Source organism: Danio rerio, chromosome 1 (assembly GCF_049306965.1).
Source record: "Danio rerio strain Tuebingen ecotype United States chromosome 1, GRCz12tu, whole genome shotgun sequence".
NCBI lineage: Eukaryota > Metazoa > Chordata > Actinopteri > Cypriniformes > Danionidae > Danio > Danio rerio.
The window spans coordinates 43,216,801-43,233,639 of NC_133176.1; the positions used below are offsets into that span (position 1 = coordinate 43,216,801).

The 16,839-nt window shown below is 37.9% G+C and overlaps 1 protein-coding gene across 8 annotated transcripts; it reads right to left on the minus strand.

Annotated features, from left to right (window-relative positions):
- Positions 1-459: 459 nt before the first annotated feature.
- zfp91 (ZFP91 zinc finger protein, atypical E3 ubiquitin ligase) lies at positions 460-16,730 on the minus strand. 8 transcript variants are annotated; one of them, XM_021471224.3, is made up of 13 exons: positions 16,007-16,730; positions 15,698-15,732; positions 12,762-12,863; positions 12,603-12,639; positions 10,158-10,265; positions 9,420-9,512; positions 7,814-7,891; positions 7,559-7,732; positions 6,994-7,041; positions 4,189-4,267; positions 3,996-4,110; positions 3,807-3,906; positions 460-1,685 (listed from the first exon to the last, which is right to left on the minus strand). In XM_021471224.3, the coding sequence occupies exons 1-13, from the start codon at positions 16,399-16,401 to the stop codon at positions 674-676; spliced, it is 2,376 nt and encodes a 791-aa protein (XP_021326899.2). In that variant the 5' UTR covers positions 16,402-16,730; the 3' UTR covers positions 460-673. The 8 variants fall into 8 exon arrangements, with proteins under 8 accessions (XP_021326899.2, XP_021326898.2, XP_073808921.1 ...); XM_021471223.3 differs by having other exon boundaries at positions 6,994-7,044; XM_073952820.1 differs by lacking the exon at positions 9,420-9,512.
- Positions 16,731-16,839: the final 109 nt, after the last annotated feature.

A 16,839-nucleotide genomic window follows, 5' to 3' on the forward strand; every position in this document is an offset into this window, starting at 1 on the left:
TCAGTTGGCATTCCTGTGTGGAGTTTGCATGTCCTTCCCATGTTCGTGTGGTTTTCCCCACAGTCCAGACATGCACTATAGGTGAATTGAATAAACTAAATTGGCCGTAGTGTATGTTTGTGATTGGGTGTTGCAGCTGGAAAGGCATCCGCTGTGTAAAACATATGCTGGATAAGATGGCAGTTCATTCCACTGTGGTGACCCCAGATAAATAAAGGGACTAAGCCGAAGGAAAATGGATGAATGAAGCTAAATGATTAGTCTGTGCAAGAACTTCATTTTGTGAATCACCAAGGACCAAATTTTCAGCTTCTTTAATTTTACCGAAAAAAAGGTCGCCTATACCTTGAACGAATGGAGGCAGATTTTCAGTTCTATAGTGAACTATTCCTTTAAGGCCTCCACTGCCACAGAACAACACACACACACACACACACACACACACAAAACAGATGGTTGTTGTTGTTGGAGGGATCTATAATGGTTTATATACAAAATGAACAATGACAACAGCTCAAACACGATCTCCCTGGTACAGACATTTCTACAAAGCTACCAAAAAGTTAATGCAATTACATACAATATATTTATGACTCTATATATTTAACTTCAAGGTGTATAGGAGGGCGACAAGTAAGAGTCATCTCGCTTTCCTCCATGTCTTCAACTTCCTTCACTGCAACAGTACGCGCTGTATCTGGTTGCCAGAACTGTCCGTAATGCTTTGCTCCTCCCCCTCTCCGCCTGCCACCCAATCCCCAGCCCCGTTCTCATTAGTCCCGTCTGCCTCCCAGATCACCTGTCTAGTCTCCGAGGGCGTAATGGAAGACTGAGTAGACGTAGATGAAGAGGAGCTCGGATCGCTTCGAAATCCCAAACCACTTCTGCAGTCGGATAGTGCCTTGGGCAGGTTTTGGGAGAGGAGGGGAGTATTGGGAGCTTGGTGGTGGCTTGAGGGTCGAGGGAGGGCTTGGTTTTGATGTGACTGGGTGGTTTGAAGGGGCATCTGCTGTGCAACAGAAACCATTGGGAGCTGCTGCTGAGGAAGGGCCCTGAAGGCCATGTGGACGATGGGGGATTGTTGGCTGTAGGACTGAACGGGCAGCTGCTGGACCAGAGTGGCCTGTTGGGAGATGCTGGTGACAGAGGGGTGGAGGGGGTGCTGTTGAATTTGTTGTTGCTGCTGCTGTGAAACAGGTGAAGAAACAAACTGTAGTGGCATCTGCAGAGAGTGAGAGGAGGTCTGCTGAAGGGGAGTGTTGTTTTCTTCTGTTGATGACAAGGCCAGGGTCACTGGAACCTGCATGGAGTGCAGTGGGTGATTTTGGTCCACAACCATCACTGGACCCACATGTGTCACTGGAGCCACTTGCCCTGCTGGCACCGTAGAGCTTCCTCGGGTCTCAGAGACCCCCTGCTCGGTCTGCCCAGAGCCAGTGTTGGTCTCCAGAAGGGTGGTGACCCCTGCAGGAGTGGTGATGAGGGCTCCAGCATTGGCGGCCAAGGCCTCTGCAATGAGCACCTCAGGGTGGCTCTTGGCTTTGTGAGCCACCACACTGTCCTTCTTCTCGAATTTCTTGCCGCAGATGCTGCAGGAGAACTGGTAGGTGGCATCAGCATCGTGCTTCTTCATGTGCCAGTTGAGGGAGGCCTTCTGACGGCAGGTGAATCCACAGATTTCACACCTAGGAAGGAGATAATACTGAGATATACTACAGAAAAGACTAATGGCGAGTTCAGACTGCATGATTTTAGCCCCGATTTTACTTGCCGACAGGTTGAGAAATCGCAGATAAATGGCAGAAATCACATGCAAATCAGTGCTCGTTCACTTGAGTAACAATCACATAGTGTGAACTATCAAAGACGAGACCTGAAACAATCGCAGATGAGTCGCCGACACTCGACATTGCCAGCGAGCATGTTATGGGAGAAGTTTAAAGCGCTCATTTTCATTTTATTTGAACCCCAAAAATGGAGGAAATACTAGTGTAAATTTGGCAGGAGCACCAGTGTCTGTTTGATGTTTCATCAGCAATATCACAACCGGGTGGATAAAGAAAAAGTTTATGAAGAAATTGCTAATTTCCTTTCAAGCCAGGTGAGCAAAAGAAGTAAATTTTTTTTTACCTCAAGGCTTCTTTCTCACTATGTAGTTAATAACAAAAGATATACAACTTGACCTTGCATGTTTTCCATGTCACTTCTTGCGCATGTTTGGTTTTGAGATGTGGTTTGGACAGAGTTGTCTGCAATTCTTCCTCTTGTAAAGTCATGCAGTGTGAACCCCCTTGTTGCAGATCCATCTTGCAGTGTAAACAGCACCGACAGAACGCTATCCCTGAGAGTTATGCAGCGTGAAAACATCTGTGACACGAATACTTTGAAAATTGTGCAGTCTGAACTTGGCATTACGATATCCTGCAAAACTTTGATAATTATAAAATATCAAACTTGATTTTCAAATAACAAACATGATGCTTTAAAATGCAGGACCTATGATACTCCACAAGCATGGGATTTCATTCTTTAAACACTGCTTTTACACAGAGTCAAGTAACATGCTACACTTATAATTGAAGTACCTCTGTTAACCCTGTGCATCATGTGCAGTGTACAATACAGTTTTAGTTGAAGGTTGGATGCTTGGCCAACAGTTCTCAATCCTGCTCCTCGCTTTCTGCACATTTTATATGTTTCTCTTATCTCTTCAAGGTTTGTTCTAGTGATGGCTAATTTGCAAACAAATCTTCTAAGCGATCCGGTCAGTCCAGAATCAGTTGCTGCAGTTTTAGATCACCAGTGCAGATTTGAGAATCTGTTTCATTTGGACGCGTCTGATTCGAGAACCGATAAACTGATAATACTGTGCATATGTGATTCAGCAGGTGGTCAACCAAACACAAACAGTACCTGACTATCTGCTATGAGTGACTGACACAGCAGCCTATGAACCAACTTTGGACAACTGATTGTGTTTAGTCTGCAGAGTGGGTAAATCTAGGGATTAACTTGTATCAGAAAAACCGTGATGAAATTTGAATAGTGATTGCTGCAAACAGTAATGCAAATTTTTGTCTTTAAATTACGTAAATTTCAGGTTGTTATCTAAATCAGGTGCTTTAAACTAGAGACATACAAAATGTGCAGAGCAGGGATTACGAGGACCAAGATTAAGAACTGTAAATGGTTTCTGTTTGGGTTGTTGGTTCGAGCCTGGCCCTCAGCCCCTGATTCAAGCAGTTCTTTCTTCTAGCCCAGCGATAATTTTTTTTTAAAGATTTATTTTTGGCCTTTTTGCCTTTATGAGATAGGACAGTTGAGACAGGAAGCGAAGTGGGAGAGAGAGAGAGGGGGGGAAGGGTAGGGAAATGTCCTCGATCCGGGATTTGAACTCGCGACGCCCTGATGTGCTATTGCACCATATGCCGGCGCGCTAACCACTAGGCTATTGCACCGACAACCCAGCGAAGTTTTGGTGTTACTTAAGAACCACTTATCTTGGTTTAGAGTACTTGGAATGTGGAAAAGCCTAAAGAACCAATTAGGGACTAGGATCCATCTCTGAATCAACACTCAAACTGCCTTGGTGGAAAAGGGGTACAATTCTTGTGCTGTGGAAAGCTGAACAATTGCATGTTTTATGTTAATTTTCGTTGTAGTAATTGAAAAGAACAATCAGAAAAGACGAAAAGTTCATTCTGAAAACATATCTTAATACTATTCAGCCATATAGTGCACTACGTAGCTATGTACAACACTACAGCATTAATATAAACAGGTTACTCTGCAGAGATTTGACTTACTGTAGTGGCTTCTCTCCGGTGTGTATCATGCGATGCACAGCCAGGTTATGAGAACTCTTGAAGGCGCGAGCACAAAACTCACAGATATAATCTCTCTGATCTGCAATACAAATTTTACTTTATACAAAACCACTCAACAGAAGATACTTCAGCATTTTTTAAGCATCACATTAAGCGTTCCTATCTCACCTGTGTGGTGCTTGGCATGGCGGAGCAATTGTTTCTGCAGCCGAAAGAGTCTTCCGCAGGTGGGGTGAGGGCAGACGTACTTTTTCTTCATCAGGTGTTGGTATTTAATGTGATGCTGCAGGAGAGAATGATTATGTGAATGTATCTGGTCTAACTTCAAGAGTCAGTGAAGGAAACACTAGTTTAGGTTTACCTGTAAATAGCGTGGATGAGCCAGAACTGTACCACATCCTTCCATTTCACAACGGACATACTGCACTGGTGGTTTTTTCCTGAGCAGAATTTTTTTTTTTACAAAAATAGTTTGGAGTAGTCAAAATTTGTACTAAGTCAATCGATTGCCTAAGACATGCCCAAATGATCACCACAAAAGGCCTTTCTACCACTCTTCCTTGCAATTTGTTTCTTTCGCCAAACATATGGTGCGCTCTACAACCGCGTTCTCGCCACGTACACGAGTGATGCCAAGTGTGCCATTCACAAAACCAATTCAAGCACAATTAACACCTTTTAAATGGACACAGATTGCAGAGCTCTCATTAGCCAGCTGTACGTATGCATGCTTGATGAATGACACCCAATGTGTTTACTGTAATGAGATTAAAGATGGTTGATCCAACAATTAACATTTCAGATGATTTTCAAACTGTCAGGCCGACAATGGTGCAGATTTCTTTTATCTCCTCGGCTGAAAAAAGGAGTTAAGGCTTTTGTGGTAAACATTTCAGGGATTTTCTCCATTAATCCATGTGAACTGGGCTCAACATAAAATATTTGATTGTCAGAAATCCATATTAAGTCATCTTCAAAGCAATTCACACAATCCCGGAAAACAAATAAAGGTTCTCTCAGAGAGTAGTCAACATAAGTCACACGTGACAATAACACGCATTTATCACACAAGAGGTTGTGAACTAAACTGGGTGTGCATTGTGAAGCTGGACCAAAGAGAGGATTCATAGTTAATCAGTGTTTACTTTTGTATTACTTTCCTAAAAATAACTTGTTGTTTTACTAAAGAATCCCTTATTTGTCAGCAGGAGTCGTCTAGATCAGGGGTTCTCAACTGGTTTGGCCATGGGACCCACATTTTTACATGGTCATCAAGCCGCGACCCAGCCGATTGGGTATCGTTTGTTTTTTTTCGATAACAATGCGAAATCGATACTTTTAAAATGATATTGGTGCCTGAACCCATACTTTTTTGCCACAAAATTATGGTGGATGACTCTGGAAAGTCTTTTATTTGACAAAATCTTTTAAAAAATAATTTTGATAGAACAATATAATTTTAGTTTAAAGTAAACATCAATTCACATTTTTTTAGATTTGAATTACATTAATATATTTCCTTTGATCATTTGTTGGTTAGCTTGAATTTAAGATTTGCATTATGAAATTACACATACTTTTGGGAGCACATTCTAACAAATATATCACAAAATACTTTAAAAATTATTCGAAGTCTTTTTTTTTCATGCATCACTCTGCTGTCGAGCCCTGTTCATGACCCTTCCAAATATGGTCAAAATTGCGCTTTTATTTTTAGGGGTAATTCCTGTGCTTAAAAATGAGCATATGGAATTGTTTCAGGAGAATTTTTGAACTTCTCCAGGGTTTAATGCTAAGGATTTATCTACTGGCTTGATCGAACAAGTGATTCAGATTTTCACTTGCCCTGCCAAAATTTTCACAGGCCCCACCAAAAAATAAAAGAAGTTAATAGCTATTTCTTAGCAACATAATTTAAATAATGTGCCAAAAGCCCAACAGCTAAAATGTGCACTTCAATTTTGCCACCCACAGACATTGTCACTAAATATAGATCACAGAGGTAAGACTTTCTCATTCAGCCTCATTTCAGTTGTCAAGTTCTGTAAAAATCTACCTTTTGAATCAATCAATCTATTAAAAAGCATTGGCCAGAATTATGCATTATAGGCTTACATTATAGAGAGAAATTAACGATGAACTAAACCTGCAGTCTGATCAAGAAGCAAATCAATGTTGATCTTTCTTTCGAGGTGTCAGTGCAGAAATAAAACAATAGACCTAACACAAAATATTATAAGATTAAAATATGGAAAAATGATCAGATAGTAATTTAGGTCAATTTTCCTAATGGATAAACAGCACTCTAATACATCAGCATGCTTTCACTTTCGTATTTGACATGAAACTCACATTTACTGGTAGGAATGACATCTCGCCCGACTCATAAGGGTGAGATCTCTTCATATGGCTGTATATTTGACTATTACACAACCATAATACACTGGGATATACTCTGGTTTGTTGGATTGTTTTGCTTTCTCAATTCAATCGATCCACTCCAGAGTCCTTTTCAATCGAGCCGAGACCACCTCATTCAGGCGGTCTTAGATCGATTGATTTGGCAGGGATCAGAGTTCGATTGCAGGATGCACATTTGCCAAATGAACCGTGCTAACAGGGAAAATCAGACAGGTTCTGAAACAAATGTATAGGTGTGAATGCTCCCTATATGCACGCAACTGACAAACAGTCGCAGCCAAATTAAACTTTAGTGACAAGACAGCACTGGCCCAATTGGGCCAGTAACAATCCAGTGTACTGTCCCGAGCGGCTCGCATGCTGGCCCCAGGCCATCGGGCAGTCCTTATTGTTGAGCCCCTTTATCTAAGCCACATACAGTTGAAGTCAGAATTATTAGCCCCCTTTGAATTTTTTTTCTTTTTTAAATATTTCCCAAATTGTGTTAAACACAGCAAATAAATTTTCACAGCATGTCTGACAATATTTTTTCTTCTGAAGAAAGTCTTATTTGTTTTATTTACTGAATAAAAGCAGTTTTTAATTTTTACTCAACTATACCTACTATTTAGAAACCAAATAACAACTTATCATGCTGAATCAATGCACTCTATGGCACTTTCAATATAGTCTTTCCCAAGAATCATTATGATTTCACTCTGTGGTTCAAAACTTCATCAGTATTCATCAAACAAAACTTTGTTACCTTCTCTTAGGAAGACGAGGACTTTTATCATCTTTCCTTCTGCGCCCTCTTCTAAGACAAAAACCAAAGAAGGTCCTGAGGTTAAAATTGATTTCTCATTCACAAGTGTGTCTAACTGAGAACGTGAACTGTAAATCTCATGAGCAAACACCGGCTGCGTCCGAAATCGCCTACTAGGTACTGCATTTGAATTAAAATGTACTACTACTCAGCTGTTAGAAAAGTACGTTCTATACAGTATGAATGTAAGCAGTATGAATGGAACTTGAACGTACTACATCATTTTGTCATGATCATGTGACCTACTTGTGTCAGTTGCGCTGCGGTGCATCATCGGCGCACTTCAGAATCTCGCCAGTACTAGTTCATTCAGGAACATCTCATACTGTTTTTCGAATTCTATGAATTCTGACACACTACTCGGCTCACACACTTCTTTTATCGTACTATATAGTATGAAAGTGTGCAATTTCAGAGGCAGCCAAAATGTTTCACTCATGTCACAAAGTCTTTGAAATGTTATGTTATATTTCCATCACAAATGTACAAAGCACAAGTGACTCACTTTCTGGGTGGCTCAGCACCTTCCTCCACTTCAGCCCTAGTCTGCTCCTCTGTGGTTTCCCCTCCTTCAGTTTTGATCTCGGTCTCCTGCTCTGTTGGCGTCTCTTGCACTGTAGGCTTGTCTTTCTTCTCCTTCAGTCTAGTATGAGGTCTCCTCTTAGACTTAGAAAAATCCCTGCACAGGAACACAACAGAAATGTTGAAAGAGTAAGAAAGGACACCTTCAATAAACCAAACACACGTGCACTTCTCATACTTGGGATCGTAGCTCTGGTCATTCAAGTCATCTCTAAATGGGACGTCTTCATCGCTGCTGATGGTTTCCTCTCCCTCACTGGTAAAGAGATAAAAACATTAGCATCAGGCTATAATCAGTTGCCAACAATATCTAATGCATCACTAGATGTGTGAAAATTGTGGTGTATGATAATGTGATTGTTGTTTAAACGATGTGTGAGGTGATATTATCGAGTGTGTCACAAAAACAAGGCAGAAGTCTGCTTATAAGATGTGACTTCTCTGACGTTTTTGGTAAATCTTTCATATAATTATAGAACTACACCACCAACAGGCAGTTTTAAAGTAATTCCTCTATAAAGTGTTAACCGCTATTGATATTACAGATGCACTGAACTTTGGTCCACCAAAACTTTATTGGCCAAAAATATGTTTTAATGGATCCTCTAAATTTTGTGGCTACAGTCATTGTTGGGGTAATCTTTTAAATCTGGAAGCATTAACAACATATGTAGAAATTTATATATCATTATCGTTTAATATGGAAAAAAAATGATAAAGATTGCATTTTGGCAATTTCGCCCAACCCTCAATATTGATGTGTATTATTATATCCACAAAACAAGATTTGCAAAGTAAACTGGATTAAAAGATGGCACCAAAAACAGTAAAACATCATCAAACATCTTTAAAACGGTGCATGTTTTTAATAAAATATACAATTGTAAAATCAATGTAACTATTAACAGCATAAATCACAACAGATGCATTGTGTTAGTACAACTATAAAAGAGGATGCTTCAATCACACAACAGGATAGCCATTAGGGCTGCTTGATATAGAAAAAATAACACATTGTGACACTTTTTTTATTCTGCGATTTTTATTATTATTTTTTATTATTATTTCTGCAATTGAGTTGAATACATGTTTGTAAAGAGTCTATAATTTTAGATTGATTTTGAAGATTCTGTAGGGGAGTGCATACATTATAGTAAAAAATATACAAGTGTAGATAAATTCAATAAATAAAAATATGCTAATTAAATAAACAGTGTTTTCCAAGGAGTCAACATTTATTCAGGTATACAGTAATTGAATAATCAAATGTAAAATAATACTGCTTAGTCTTCGTTTTTATAAACAGCTTAAAATTAATCATTATTTGTTTTTATTTTAGTTACAATTTTAGTACATTTTCTTATGCCTGAATGCTTTTAAACCCCTCACAGGCCTCGAAAAACACTTGAAAAATGCTAAATTATAATCCAGACTCAAGATTGCATATACTCGCAATGTAACTACTGCGAATTATCCCATTGCGATATCGATGCTGAAACGATATATTGTGCAGCCCTAGTAGCCATATATAGTAGTGATAATGGATTCACATACAGCAACATTTATTTACTTGTATGTTGAGCATCCTGAGCACATTAGATGCAAGTAGTTGTGCAAAATAAAAATACAATATGTTAATCACGTCTATGTGTGTAAGTGTGCACAGCGTTCTTGATAACGGCATTTATTCGTGGCTTATTCATTGTTGCAGAAAGGCTGAAAAAAAAAAACTCCACAAAAGCTACATCAAATAACCATTGGGACACTTCCTGGTTCGGTCTTACTGTGGTATTTGTGAGCTGCTCTCTGCTTCATCACTGTCTGAGCTGCTGTCCGTCATTGTGCTGTGTTTATCCTGACGTCTGACACTGGGTATCCTGAAGCGACATGCCCGAACAGTGGGCGGGAAGATCCAGCTCATTTTCATTTAAAGGAACAGGCGCAAAACAGCTAAAATTCCCTCTGACCCAATAATTGACATTTTCTGAAGGGTATATTAATACCCTTCTATTTCTGAAGGGTATATTAAATTACTTCATGGGTATTTTGAGATGAAACTTCATAGACACTGGAGACACAAAAGTCTTACTTCACATCCTTTACTTACTATAGACTTTCCTGAATAAGGACTTTCAACATTCATTTTACAAAGAGCTTCTACAAGGATCAGCTTCAGCCAACTAATATTTTCAAGCTATGCATAACCAGAAAGGCTTACTTTGTTTCTACTTGGGTATGCTCTTTTAAAAAAAAATAAAAAATAAAAAAATAAATAAAAAAATAAATAAAATAAAAAAATTCCTCATTAAAAGAAAATCATACAAATGAATATATAAGCCCAGCATAATTTACAAGCTTCATGTAATGGTTGAGAGATTACTGAAACCACAAACACACGACATACCATGTCAGTTATTCATAAAACACAAACCATTTGTAAGAGATTATGACACCATCATATTCAAGCATCCAAAGCCATATTAGTGACTCATTGCTAGTATTTTTAAAAAGTGCAAGATTACCTATTTGACTGGGGTCTGTAGTTTTCATCTTTCGGATCATCCACAAACGGACATTCTTCTTCTTCCACAACATCATCATCCATGCTCTCCTCTTCCTTCTTCTCCACACTAAAATATTGCAGTAACAAACAAATGGCTTATTATACCAACACCAAAAAAACAAACAAACAAACAAAAAAAGCACCCATCAGTGTCCTTAAACAGTGTTTCTCAACCACGTTCCTAGAGGACCACCCGCTCTGCACATTTTCCATAGCTTTGTCCGAAATGGAACACTATACACTATCCACTTATGTACTATGTACTTACACACACTCAAAAGCATAGTATGTAAGTGTAGTGTAATTCCTAATGAAACACTAATGTTTTTTTTACTAAGCAGAAATTCAAACCGTTTCCCTGATGACCTTTGCCAAATTAGTTAAATAAATGACCAAACTACCAAATAGTACCTGCCGTAAGTATAACCACGTTCACCATCGGGAAGAGCTATAATCACTCTCGTAGAAGAACTTTGCCTTCACGATCCAAAATAAATAATCCAATATTAGTGCCTGAAAGCTCCGCCCCTTTCGCTACGCAAGCAAAGCAGCGGCCCCTGAGTGCGGTTGTTGCTAGATCAGATATGGTTGGGGCCAGAAGTTAATGAGAGTCATTTATATTATTTAATAAATTAATTAAAATACATTAATTGTATTTTATTAACGTCTACCCCTACCCCAACCATCACAGTGCTGTAAAACAGTAGTTGTACCGAGTATTATTTATGTTATCTATTAAATTACCCAATAAATTGTATTTTTTAATGCCAATCTCCACCACAAGCCTAAACCCTACCATTAAAGTACTGTAAAATATGAATTATTGTTATACAGTGTCATAAAAATGCTGCTATATTGATGTGCATATTGCACTTCCGGCACTTTCAACTTTACTATTGAGTGCTTGAAGTGTCCAATAGGGCTGAGGATTAATCGAGAAAAGATCACAATCTCGATGCAACCCTACCCACGATCTTAATTCAGCTTTTTTTACGATTCAGCCAATTATTTTTCTGAATTTAAGGTCAGGAGAGAAGCAAGGCAGTTGCTCAACTCTTCACAGCAACATTGACACCTTCAAATGGTGTTAAAAGTGTCACATACTGTATTTATAAAGTATAATTTTCTCAAAAATGTCATTTCTGTCTTCATGTAATGATGTATTCATGGCCGCGAAATCACACGTGAGCTGAACGCGAGATGTTTGTTTACTTCCGAGAACACGCATGTGCACGCATGATGCATACTTTTTGTGAACAGAACCTGCATAGGCTATGAATAACAGGTAATAAAGTTGTAAATAACGTTCAGTTTGTTGTACAGAGCGATCGTTTGAGGGCTAAGCGGGAGCTTTGATTTGCATGTGTGTGTTTTTCTCAGTGACAGCAGCCTTGAGCCGCAATTTTTCAAGTCCACCATGACTACGCAAAATTTAGCATTTTAAGCAACAGTAGACCTACATAGTTGTTTTACATTGTTACATACATTGTTGTTTTACCATATGTTTTACCATATGTTTGAGAATTAACGATAATAATAGGCTAATCATATTAACCTTTATTTTACATTTACAGAATCGTAAGAAAATCGTGATCTTGATTTTAAGCAAAAAAAAAATGTGATTCAAATTTTTGCCAGAATTGTGCAGCCCTAGTGCCCAACATTAAGTAGTAAGTGCATCATTCAGGTATTTACAGTGCACTTATTCTTTAAAGAGTTTTCAGTGTGAATGCACTACTTACACTATTTAAAAAACAAAATGACATGCGATTTGGGACGGATCTTATGTCTCCTTAACCAAACACACCTGATTTAGATCATCAGCTCATTAGCAGAGACTGAAATCCCTATAATGTGTGTGACCGACAAGGGCACAGGTGTCAAACTCAGTTCCAAAAGGGCCGCAGCTCTGCACAGTTTAGTTCCAACCCTAATCAAACACACCTGATCAAACTAATTGAGTCCTTCAGGCTTGTTTGAAACCTACAGGTAAGTGTGTTGGAGCAGGGTTGGAACTAAACTGTGCAGGGCTTCGGCCCTCCAGGAATTGAGTTTGACACCCCTGGACAAAGGAGACATCTAAAACATGCAGTGTTGGTGGTCCTCCAGAAAGGTGGTTGAGAAACACTGTCCTTAAAGACCCCAAGAAATGGCTTAATGAGCACTGTTTCTATCCTGTAATAAAATGGGGGATATATTGACTGTATTTCTTTTTACTCTGTAATAACCAGCTTATTGATGCTAATTTACATTCAAGCTATGAATTGTGCCGTGTTTCTGGCTTTTGCTAGTGAAGTATTTGGGAATGCAAGATGTTATAAACCCATTTTGCATATAGACGCCACAAAACTCTGATTTCATGGGGTCTTTCATGAGAAAGTGTCCATGATAAATGTGTAATCACCTTGTTCCTGTCTTTTCGACTGCTTTATTGGCTTCCACTGCAAGCAAAATGTACCATTAAAGTTATTTATTTATATAAATAAGATTTGTAATCAGTTATCAGTCAAGCATTCGTAGTGGACCTGTTAAGTCAACTACATTTAAAAGCTCAGCAGCGTACCATAGTCAACGTCCATTTCTGGCTCAATTTTAAACACAGTCCTAGGCGAGCCCCGGCAGGTGCGGGCCCCTGAGCGCACCTGCACCCGTCTGCCGCGGGCCGCTGGAAGAGAACACAGTCACATCAAGCACAATCAGATCTGTTTCTTCTGATACTTGTACTTTTTAAAATCACAAATATTTTAGTAGTAACTAGTATCGATTCAAGTGTCACTAGAATATGCTTATTAAACACTGGCATGTATCTTTTGTTGCTTTTTTTTCTGTCCCAATAAAATTATTCTGGTTTTATATTGTAATTTTTAGTCATTGATTTTAAATGTAGATATTCAATAATACTTAACAATAATGATCTTTTGTTGACTAGAATTGACAAAAAGCAATATATTTCTTTGTTAAAACATTGGGTTAATAAAACACTCATTGTTACTGTTATTTCCTATTTGTTCAGGTCCATTCAATCATATTACTAGATTCAAGTTTGGATTTTAGTAAAGGTTGCAATTAAAATAGGACTGAAATGCTATAAAACTGTCATTACTACATTATAAGTTTTTAATTCACTGAACTAATTTGAACAAATACAACATAATTGTGGTTACCACCAGACATTCAGATTACTATTCTCTTCTTACTACTTTAAATTCCAATCAATACCCATTTACTAGATGTGTTATAACAAGTAGTAATGGGTTTAATTCAACTTGAAATTAGGCATGTCATAATAATCAATATATCAACTTATAACACAACACGTGTACATGTCCTTAATAATTTTTGTTGATGATATATATATATATATATATATATATATATATATATATATATATATATATATATATATATATATATATATATATATATATAAGACACTTTTTAGATTTTAGCTGATTGCGCAGCTTCTCTATCTCTTTTGGACGTGTCAGTGTTAGGGGTGTAACGGATTACGGTTGATCTGTGATTCTTATGGATCACAACCAACGGTTTGGAACACACTTGACCACGGGATTATTAACATATTTTAACTGGTAGATTAATTCCAAATTTGTAACGATTGCAGAGAGATCGCCTCTTGTGTCATTTGAATCACATATATGAAAGCATTTAGGCTTTTTTCAATCACCATCATATGCATTTACCGATGCTCAAAAATGAAAGTTGTAGGCAGCAATTACATTATTTAACCAGTAGATGGCGTCAACCGACCATCAAAAATAATCCACTTCTTCAAAAATGACACATCTAGCAACGAACCATGAAGTGAATAACTGAATCAATTATTGAAAATGAGACTAAAAATAAATATGGTTTGTACAAATTATAATGTTAGATTTCTACATTTAGTGTTATCAGCAACAGTAGTAGTAACAGTGAATTTTTCACAGAACTGAATATTTGACTATTTCATTTTTATCAGCTGATTATTTCTTCATTTTATTATAATTTTTTTAATTACAGTTTCTATGTTCTGTTTGTTACAACCAAAAGTGTCTTAAAGTGCTGTTTTTGGCAGAACTGTGATACTTGTGATCCGTTACACCACTAGTCAGTACTGTTAAAAAAAAACCCTATAGTATGTACTATAAATTACTATAGTATATTTCCATGTGGGTTTCTGATGACTAAAAATAGATTTGTTACTTATAGTTCTTTTTATCTTAATATTATAATTTATTGATTTAATACATCCATTTTCACATCCTGATTCCAATGCCAAATGATTAAATTGTTAAAATGGCTATAATTAAATTAAATTAAATATTTTTAGGAATTACATATGATGTGTTCTTTGGAGGAGTGCTAATATTATGATGCAATTATAGTGTCAAAATGGTCTTAAAATTAAACTAATATCCTTTATCGCAATAAATATAGTTGCTATATATCACACCACCAAAAATAGATATCGTGACAGGCCTACTAGTATTATTTGTAATTCTCCATTTACACATTACATGTATAAAGTAAGTCACCTACAGACATGGGAAATTACTAATAAACATTATTACTAGTACATTAACTAATAATAGACATAAGTAAAAGCTAAAATATTGGATAGCCATTAGTTACTAAAGAAATAAGAGTAACACAATTATATCTCGTTTGTTAACATAAATGCATTAGTCACAACACAAAACTATGAAATATGTGAGAACAGCATTTATTAGCCTTAGTACATTTTTAACTGTAATTTTCATAGCTTGTTAGTCCACAATGAAGTAAAATTGATCTTTATTTTTAGCAATATGCAGGTAAATGAAGAAATGAAAATTAACCCTTTAACTGCCTGCTCTACCAAATGGTTGACCATATTTCGACTGTTTTAAGTAATGGTTTACACACACAGCATTGCTGGTTAATAATAATAATATAAAAAAAAATCTAACAAAAATAATCCTGTTGCACTTCTACACTTGATTTTGATTTTATTGTAAAAAGAAAACATGTTAAACATGAATCTGAAAAATTTTATAGCATACTTCACAAATAAAGATGATTTTTATTGAAAATGTTTTATTTTGTTTATATAATTTGATCTTACACTAAATATTTTCAGATTTTTAGTATTATAGGTATATATTCTGGTAATTTTACCATAATCCGACATGTCAACATTTGGTAGAGGTTAATATTTTAGAAATTATGGGATGTGTTGAAAAAAAAAATGCATTGATCGTGTTAACTAGCGACATTATGAGTTAGGAAATTCAATCACATTTTTTTCTTTGTGGGACAGTTAGAGGGTAAAGATTAGAATTACTGCCAGGCTATTTTTCATTGTTTATTTAAATTAATAATGTTAACAACTGAAACCTAGTGACATTGAAAGAGACACTAGTCACTTTTGCATTAAGAAACAAAGATTGTCTAATAATAGCAGGCCATTAGCAGCCTCCTTTAAATGCTCATTAACAAAATGAATGTCATTTAAAGTACCTCGATTAACCAGCGCATCCTTGTTTTCTTCAAACCTGTCATAAGATGGAGAAACAGGCTGTTTTATTTACTTTGAAACATTCTCCTTGCAGTGTCAAAGATGAGGCGTTTGAGATTTCTTTAGCCCAACTAACTAGTGGCTCAGAAAGAGCTGCTGTCACTGGGGCTAATGTAAACACTGCAGTCTGTCAACATTACGACTGAATGTGTGACAGGAACACACTCACAAAACTGCTAAGCATCATTAGTAGGATCTGCACAAACGAGGCCTTGTTATTTAGCACTAAAATACACAGAAGCGGCACGTACTCATCCAGCAGGTCGCAGTCTCCGCCGCTGTCTTTGCCCGCATCCGATGAGGCTGCGGCGGCTGCTGGGCTCTTCCTGCGCCGCGGGCACTTCGCTTTCCTCCGGCGGTTCCCTGACGCGTCCCGTGACACTTCAGCCAGGTCCTCGCTGATGTCAGTCTGCCTCCACACGGGGATCGTCCGCGTTGACCTGTCCCGTAAAACCCTTCCTGATCCCGTGGCGCTTGTCGCGGCTCCATTGGTTTCGGGTGGGCAGGTCACTTCGGTGTTGAAGCACCCGTCTCCGCGTCCTCTGGATGCCCTGCACGGGCTGGATGCGGTACTCTGCCCCGCGGATTTCTCTATGGCCGTCTCGCTCTCCGTCTCCTCTTTGTTGCTCGAGAGCTGCGGCTCCATCACTACCGAAGTTTTTTCCTCTTATTTCCGAAAACCTCAGAAATTCTCAACAAATTGAATCGTAGTGTGAAATAAAGAGGAGGCATTAATTATGAAAAATGTTGGCTGGCTAACCGCCCCGATACGATTGACAAACATATTTAGTGGACGCTCGTACTTCCTTTGCAAATTTGGTGCAAAAATGCAAGTAGCGTAAATCTTAAACTTAGTCTATTCTCCCTATAATAACTGTGCAAAATTCATTTTAAAGACCCAGAGCCTATTTAAAGTTCTTAAAGCTATAGTAAGCCACGCTGTTAGCAGGGCCCTCCGCTGTCGCTCTTTGTTGCGTCTCCTTTAAGTCGAGATAAAGCCGAAGATGAGCTCTGCAGCGACACGCAGCGATACGGCTGTACGTGTGCCAGATTCGCTGACCTACAAACGCTCGTCTGTGGAGTT

Excerpts from the sequence above, each read along its gene's own strand:
- zfp91 (XM_021471223.3), bottom strand. The coding sequence starts at position 16,401 with ATGGAGCCGCAGCTCTCGAGCAACAAAGAGGAGACGGAGAGCGAGACG. Across the intron at positions 7,733-7,813 it reads GACCAGAGCTACGATCCCAA|GGATTTTTCTAAGTCTAAGA; the intron begins GTATGAGAAGTG and ends GTTCCTGTGCAG. Across the intron at positions 7,045-7,558 it reads GGTGCTGAGCCACCCAGAAA|AAGAGGGCGCAGAAGGAAAG; the intron begins GTGAGTCACTTG and ends TTTTTGTCTTAG.